The 8,365-nt window shown below is 42.5% G+C and overlaps 1 protein-coding gene across 1 annotated transcript in view; it reads right to left on the bottom strand.

Annotated features, from left to right (window-relative positions):
- Window positions 1-60: 60 nt before the first annotated feature.
- The window catches only part of LOC135082404 (uncharacterized), a 33,193-nt gene continuing 24,888 nt past the window's right edge, over window positions 61-8,365 (bottom strand). Inside the window, exons 11-14 of the mRNA XM_063977198.1 lie at window positions 6,444-6,594; window positions 4,871-5,048; window positions 3,384-3,526; window positions 61-289 (exon numbers count right to left, since the gene is read on the bottom strand). Coding sequence (XP_063833268.1) covers window positions 185-289; window positions 3,384-3,526; window positions 4,871-5,048; window positions 6,444-6,594 — 577 coding nt within the window. The 3' untranslated portion in view covers window positions 61-184. The remainder of the gene's footprint in view (window positions 290-3,383; window positions 3,527-4,870; window positions 5,049-6,443; window positions 6,595-8,365) is intronic.

The raw sequence follows: 8,365 nt of genomic DNA, 5'->3' as shown, positions 1-8,365 counted from the left end.
AGAAAGGCGGCGCGGCGGGTGGTATAAATAAAGTACATATAATATAGATAAAACAAATATAATTAACTACTGTGACATAATTAACATTTCAACATAATTATGGCTATACAAACTACAAATCTATAAAATTAGTTATGTACCCATATAAAACCGAGTTACTTTGTCTAAGTCTACAGTGTATTCTCTAAAACATCGCAGTCAGCATCCGCTGGAAAGGCGTCTCGAACAGAACAGTGATGGGTATGCACAGCGCGTACGTTAAGACGGATGTCGACACGAACCCGTACAGCTGAAACACAACAACTAACAACAACAAGGGTAGAGATAGGTAATAGGTACTACTGCCTAGGTATCGGACATCTTTGCACTGTTTTTGGCAACTTTAAATTGTAACTAATATCACAGAATAATAATAAGTACTACGTACAGAAGTTTTACTTCGCGAAGGTATTTAAAAAAATGTATGCTCAATGTCATTAACAATATAGTGTAATTTAGCCTGTCTCAAGAGTCAAGCACCATTTTGTTGACAAACGTCAGTGATCGGCACTGCGCCGAAGCTATAGGGCTGACTTCGGTAAAATGATGTGACGTGAGGTGCCAAACTGCGGAAAATGGCGGAGGAAATACATAATTTAGCATGATTGCATGAATTATCATGAATAATATTAACTACTTATTTACCTCTCAGTGTCTTGAGGCAACTTAAAAAAGTACATTCTGTGATTTTATTATTATTTACGCAGTTGAATACTGCACAGTATTTAGTACACCATTTTCTTTATTTTTTTCCATCATACACAAGAATACGCGTGCGTGAGTCAATGTTCGCTCGTATGTGAGGCCTTGTCGAATAGTATCCTGTAGGTGGGCCATCGTGCGTGTTTTGTTTTCGATGTAAACTCGCGGAGATGAACAGGCCTGCTAATATGCACAACCCGGTCGAGTTAACTGCGCACCTGGCAGCCGTGACGTCATATCTCAACGCTCTGGTACGAACGGGGCAAACGCGGGGGGGTGTGCGGGTAAGTGGGAGGGAGAGGCGCATTCCAACAAGTTAGCGCAGCTCGATCGGGTTGTATGTAAAGTTATTTTGTTTAATCAATTTATTTAGAATTCATATTTCATACAGCTGTACTGTGTATCTGTTAAAGTCCGGTCGTCGAGCAGATAGAATTTCGTACAATGACCCAGATTCGCACACTCACTGCGGCTGCTCGTCTCACTGCGCGACAGCAATATAATAAGTAGTGACCGACCGAATATTCGTTTTCGTTTTCGGCCATTTTCGGCCAAAAAATGGACATTCGGCCATATTTTCGTTTTCGGCCAAAAACCAGCCGAAGCTTCGGTCAAACCGAATATCAGAAATACGTGAATAAGATGGTGACGTTTATCGTTCCGATATCTTCGGGAGTGAATCTGGTGCACTCATGGTTCCAATCAGACTTGAACGGACGCGGTATTGTCACACTCTTTTGAAGTTGTGAAGTGAGGTTACGTTGTAAAGGGTGTCCAGCTAGAATTTTCCAAGTTCAAAATTGAATACAAATAAAACCAAAGAGTTTTCAGTAAGTTTAATTGTTTCAAAATAGAGTCTAATGCGGATTTGAAATACGCCATGAGTCACTGGTCGGGAGCCTACAGAGCGTTCGCAGTTGAGCAATAAGTATTTGAAATGTATTGTCGAATGATCGATGAATGTCTGATGATACCACAACTGCAACTGCATCCCGGTCAACTACGTAACTCTATTTCAGCAAGAAGGTGTCTCACCACACACAGAGAGTACCTCGATGGAGACACTGAGGATCAGCAAGTACAGGGACATACCCTAGCCGCCTCGGTCACCAGATCTCACACCATGCGACTTTTTCTTGTGGGGATATCTCAAGTCAAAAGTTTACAGCTAACAATCCTTAAATAATTCAGGTTCTGTAAGAAAGTTCCGTGAAGTTGCAGGAAAATTATTAGCGCGATTTGCTCTCGCATAGTTGCGAATGTAAGGGTCCGGCTGTGAGAGTGCCTATAGTAAAACGGGCATAATTTAAAAGACATTGCCTATAAAAAATTAAATCCGCATTGTTAAACTCCAGTTTGCATTAGTAATAAATAATCATTTTTGAAGTTGAAAAATTCCCACTGGACACCCTTTATTTCTTCTTCACTTCCCAATATTTCAATATACACCGGAAATAATATTCTGCTAAGAATTCATAATTAATTTTTTTGTGTTTTAATGCCGGTTTCCTTTAATCAATCCTTATCAAAACCAACTGTCAAACGTCATTATGTTTTTGGTCAAAACATTAACGGTTTCAAAGATTTTACATAATTTCAGATTGAAATTTGAGAGTTGAAGGTCATTTTCGTTTTCGTTTTCGGCCGAAAATGAGACTGCAGCCGAAGCTTCGTTTTCGTTTCCGTTTTCGGCTGAAAATCCATATTCGGTCGGACACTAATAATAAGGCGCGAGCGATATTAGCTTGGGGTCATTGTACGAAATTCTATCTGCTCGGCGACCGGATTCAGTTCCTAATTATTTAGTAAACTGTAGCTGGGGGTTCTGGGCGTGATTTTGTAATTGAGACATTAACTTTTTTTAAAACTCCCGTTAGCTCGTGGTAAGCTAAATAAGCTTGTGTTACGAGTGGGCTTACCACAATAAATAGTCGAGCGGCGCCGCGGCGGTGGGATTCGAACCCGCGTTCCTCGGATCTCGAGTCATCCAGTCCGCTTCACCGTTCGGCTATCGTGGCTTCTGTATACTTAGGCAGGATTCACATTGACTGACGCGAGTCGGCGCGTAGCGCAGCGTAAATATGCGGTTAAAATGCGCGCGTATTCGCTGGAATACGCTCGGAGCCGACCGGCTGCCTACGCATGATCGCGCATCCTCCGGATTGAAATGACAGTTGATCAGTTGTAAGCAATTACAACTCTAAGAACTGTTAATAAAATACTATTTTCTTTACCGCTGTGCAAGTGTGCTCCAACGCGCGCCGGTCAATCGTCTATTCTATCAATCTATCGGTCAATTGGGTATCGTCCCTTAGGCTTGATTTCCTCATACGCTGACGTCGGTCGCGTACATCGGTCGAGCGTACGAATAAACACAATGTTCTATGAAGCACCGCACTGCAACGCCGTCGTCAGCGGCAGATGATTACATAGAACTAAAGCCTGGTCTGTGAGCTCGCACACTCGCGGGCGCGCGTCGCACAGTCGCGACAGCAATATAATTACGCGCGAGCGATAAGGATGGGTAGCTTGGGGTCATTGGACGGGATTCTACGTGCTCACGGACCAGGCTTTAGTGTGTAATCGTGTGCGCCGCTGACGTCGGTCACCGAAGTCAGCCTAAGGCTTAACTGTATACTCACAAAGCCGTAGTGCGAGTAGCTGAGCGGCACCTGTGAGCGGGCTTGCAGGCCGAGCTCCAGCGGCCAGTGCAGCAGCAGCGCGGCCAGCGTCACGCGCCCTGCCACCGCGAACCCGCGCCACGACAGCACGCGACGGAACGTGTCTGCAAACAGCCCTCGTTACAATAGGAAACTTTATATGAGAGTGAATAGGCACTTACAGGGCAGATATTATTATGTACCATCCTAGACTGCATCTCGCTTAACACCAGGTCAGGCGCGGTTCCACCGTTGTGGTGGGCACTGTGGGCATGCCCACAACCCTAATTTGCTTGTTTTAATTTTATATGATCTATTGATAAGATCGATAGGCTGATGATAAAAACGGTTGACAGATGAGCCTTTAAAAAATCGAGCGTGATTGAGCGTGGGTGAGTTCATACTCCAATCCAACTCTCACTTTGCTAATTTTTGGTGGCTGTGCCCACAACCTTTTTTGAGGGCTGGATCCGCGCCTGCACCAGGTGCGATTGCGGTCAAATACCTGCCATGTCTTGCATAAAAAAAATGAAAGAGCATTTATTTCTTTCTTTCACAATCCAATAATACAGTGAAACACAAATTGCTATGTACTATTTGAACAGAGATTACTGGAGTCTGAACTAGGCGAGAAGCCTGTACTACAGAGAGCCTCTCCTCTCTCGATGGCGTGACCTTATACTTGCTCTCTCAGTCATTGGTGTATCTAGGCTTCTTTTTCAAGGGGGCCTGTGCACCTGACATGCCATGTCACGGACGGAGAGGGTGCGATTAGTAACTAACTCATGGTTAGTACAGTAATTTTCAATTTTCGATCCCGAAGAGATACAGGTTCACAGCAAAATGAAGATAGCGACGTCATGTGGTGGGCAGTCAACTATGCACCCTATGGGTCAAGACACAAGGCTTACTATCGACATTGTTGACAAGGGTCTCTCCAGCGCCACGTAGATGGCGATGCCGAGTCTGGAGGTGATGTGGTGCGCAATCAACTATGCCCCTTATGGGTTTGAACACAAAGCTTACTATCGACATTATTGACAAGCCCAAAGAGCAGCAGTGCGCAGAGCAGACTGAAGATAGGTCTCACTAGCGCCACATATTATATGGCGACACCGAGTCTGGAGGTGATGTGGTGCGCAGTCAATAGTGCACCCTATGAGTCAAGACACAAGGCTTACTGTCGACATTATTCACGAGTCCGAAGAGCAGTAGAGCGCAGAGCAGACTGAAGACAGATCTCTCCAGCGCCACGTAGACGCCGGTTTAGCGCAGTCAATAGTGCACCCTATGACTCAAGCCATAAGGCTTACTATCCACGTTGTTGACGAGCCCGAAGAGCAGTAGAGCACAGAGCAGACTGAAGATAGGTCTCTCCAACTAGTGCTACATAGAGGGCGATGCCAAGTTTGGAGGTGATGTGGTGCGCAGTCAATAATGCACCCTATTAGTCAAGACACAAGGCTTACTGTCGATATTATTGACGAGTCCGAAGAGAAGCAGCGCGCACAGCAGACTGAAGATAGGTCTCTCCAGCGCTACGTAGATGGCGATACCGAGTTTAGAGGTGATGTGGTGGGCGGCGGCGCCCGACGCCATGTAGGCGACGATCAGCGGCACGCTGTAGCGGTACAGACACGTCAGCCACTGTGAATGTTAAGGACAAAGCATTATATTAAATCAAATTAAAAATCAAAACAAAAATATTTATTCAATTTTGACCTGTATTTTGGCATTTATGAACGTCAAAGATAAAAAAAAAAGGTTTACATGTCTCCTTATCTTTAGGGCCCTACCAGCGCTTCGAGACAAACATATGGCAAGTGCTGAGAAGAAGCCGGAACTCAGTCACAATACAATGCTTCATTCCTAAATAATACCTAGGTCATATCCTTTCTTTCGCGTCTAATAAGGAAGGCCCATCGTTTTATACTTAGCGGGAGGCCTTTGTTTAGCAGTAGCCTTATGCAGCTGTAGACCAAGAGCTAAGCAACTTTAGTATAGATTTTACTACTACTACTAATACTAGTAACGTAGTTTTCCATAGTGTTTGTACAGTTTGCAGTTTTCACACAACTATGAAAACTGCTCGTTCTGCAACCAGCATGAAGCTGAAAGACGATGATAGTACGTATTACACGAAGCTTTTTTTTAAAGATTATTAGGAACTAGCTTTCGCCCGCGTGGAATTTTGTCTGTAACAGAAAAACTTTATCGCACGCGTCCCTGTTTCAAAAACCGGGATAAAAACTATCCTATGTCCTTTCCCGGGACTCAAACTATCTCTATGCCAAATCTCATCAAAAATCAAAAATCATTCAGTGGTTTAGGCTTGAAAGCAAGACGGACAGACAGAGTACTTTCGCATTTATAATATTAGTGTAGATTTGTTTTTACACAAATTACTAACAGTCCCGTTAGCCCCTCGTACTAAGCTAATATGCTTGTGTCACGAGTGAGCTCACCACAATATTATAGTCGAGCGGTGGGATTCGAACCCGCGCTCCCCGGACCACGAGTCGGCCAGTCCGATCCCTTCACCGTTCGGCTATCGTGGCTTCTATACAGGGTGTTAGGTAAATGGGTATATGAGCCGACACTAGCCCATGTTAACATGGTCATATAAATGGTATGGTGAAGTCAGAAAATTGATATCTTCATTTTAATTATTTTATTTTTCATACAAATCGGATTTTATAAAATTTATTTTGTATGAAAATTAAAAAAATAAAATGATGATATCAAATTTCTGACTTCACCATACCATTTATATGCCCATGTTAACATGGGCTAGTGTCCGCTCATATACCCATTTACCTAACACCCTGTATATATAAAAGAAAGTCGTGTTAGTTACTCCACTTTTAACTCAAGAACGGCTGAACCGATTTAGCTGAAAATTGTCAGGGAGGTAGTTTAGAGCCAGGAGAAGGACATAGGATACTTTTTATCCCGTTCGAAATTAAAAAAAAAGTCTGCTTATTTATTGCCATTAAGGCGGAACAAAGTTCGCCGGGTCAGCTAGTTTTTTATAAAGCTGACCTTATGGTGGTGGATGTGGAACCCCTTCTCTTGTAGCCGGGCCTGCAGGAAGGCCAGGCCGAGCCCCAGCAGCGCGGCGGGCAGGCTGCCCCACGGCGCCGCGTAGTAGTGCGCGAACGACGCCACGCCCACAAACTGCGCGTGCGCGTTCCTACGGCACAGGAATAAGAATAGACTCATCATCATCATCTCAGTCACTACTGAACATTCTTATTAGTCCCACAATGTCCAATTTGTCCAAGTTTCTTAATGAAATGAAAACTCTTTATTAGAAACTTTGAACTTTTAAGATTTGGACATTTCGCAACTTGAACATTTTGAAACCACTTGACATTTTGCATATTGGACATTCTGAGACTAAACCCTGAACATAGGCCTCCCCCAATGCTTTCCATGCTGCCCGGTTGCGAGCGGCCTGCGTCCAGTGCTTTCCTGCTTGCTACCTTTATGATGTCGTCGGTCCACCTTGTGGGTGGACATCCCACGCTGCGTAAGAATAGAGTAGTTTCCTTAAAAAAATAGTCCGTCAATCACATCATCAAAAAATATTGGACACGTATATTTTTATTAGTGTCCGACCGAATATGGATTTTCAGCCGAAAACGGAAACGAAAACGAAGCTTCGGCCGCAGTCTCATTTTCGGCCGAAAACGAAAACGAAAACGAAAATGACCTTCAAATGTCAAATTTCAATCTGTGATCAAATATGATCTTGTAACCAATATGAAATTATGTAAAAACTTTGAAAACCGTTAATGTTTTGACCAAAAACATACTGAAGTATGATAGTCGATTTTGATAAGGATTGATTAAAGAAATTAAACACAAAAAATTTAAGATTAATTATTTTGAATTCTAAGTAGAATGTTATTTCCGGTGTGTATTGGAATATTGGGAAGTGAAGAAGAAATTAGGGTGTCAAGTGGGAATTTTTCAACTTCAAAAATGAATACAAATAAATCTAATAATTTTTTATTATTTATTACTAATGCAAACTGGAGTTTAACTAACAATGCGGATTTAATTTTCAACCGACTTCAAAAAAGGAGGAGGTTCTCAATTAGACCCGTATGTTTTTTTTCTATGTTTGTTACGCGATAACTCCGCCAATTATGAACCGATTTGAACAAATCTTTTTTCGGCGTATAGGTAATACCTCAAGGGTGGTCCCATTTAAATTTAATAATAGAAAAAACAACAATTGACTTGTTGATTTATGCAAATTCCGCATAATTTCGTCTTGAACTTGGGCCACCCGTTTGGCGTCGCTGTTGAGTTTGATGGGTTTGGAGGAATTCTGTGGACGACTTCTTTCTTGCTTGAACTTTTGCACTCACGATGAGGTAAGTTGTTGATATGATGCTTGCGCCATCATTCAATCGCTGAATATTGAAATGAGTACGAAAAGCGCGACGCACTCGATCCATGGTTCGTCGCATTTCAAATACTTATTGCTCAACTGCGAAAAGTCTGTAGGCTCCCGACTAGTGGCGTATTTCATATCCGCATTAGACTCTATTTTGAAACAATTAAACTTAATTAAAACTCTTTGGTTTTATTTGTATTCAATTTTGAACTTGGATAAAGATATTGGAACGATAAACGTCACCATCTTATTCACGTATTTCTGGTATTCGGTTTGGCCGAAGCTTCGGCTGGTTTTTGGCCGAAAACGAAAATATGGCCGAATGTCCATTTTTTGGCCGAAAATGGCCGAAAACGAAAACGAAAACGAATATTCGGTCGGTCACTAATTTTTATTTGTAAATCAAGTAATTACGAATTAATGATGCGTTGAAGTTCCGCGTGACGTCACGGGACTCTTCTATTGAACTTTGGCACGCTTTATCTCTTTAAATTTTCATTAGTTTGAAAAAGTGAAAAATATGTGTCGAGCATTTTTTGATAAGTTAACCGAACTA

The sequence above is a fragment of the Ostrinia nubilalis genome, chromosome 21, assembly GCF_963855985.1.
Source record: "Ostrinia nubilalis chromosome 21, ilOstNubi1.1, whole genome shotgun sequence".
NCBI classification, from domain to species: Eukaryota; Metazoa; Arthropoda; class Insecta; order Lepidoptera; family Crambidae; genus Ostrinia; species Ostrinia nubilalis.
The sequence above is the reverse complement of the archived record's forward strand: the minus strand, read 5'-3'. Positions and strand labels throughout refer to the sequence as shown.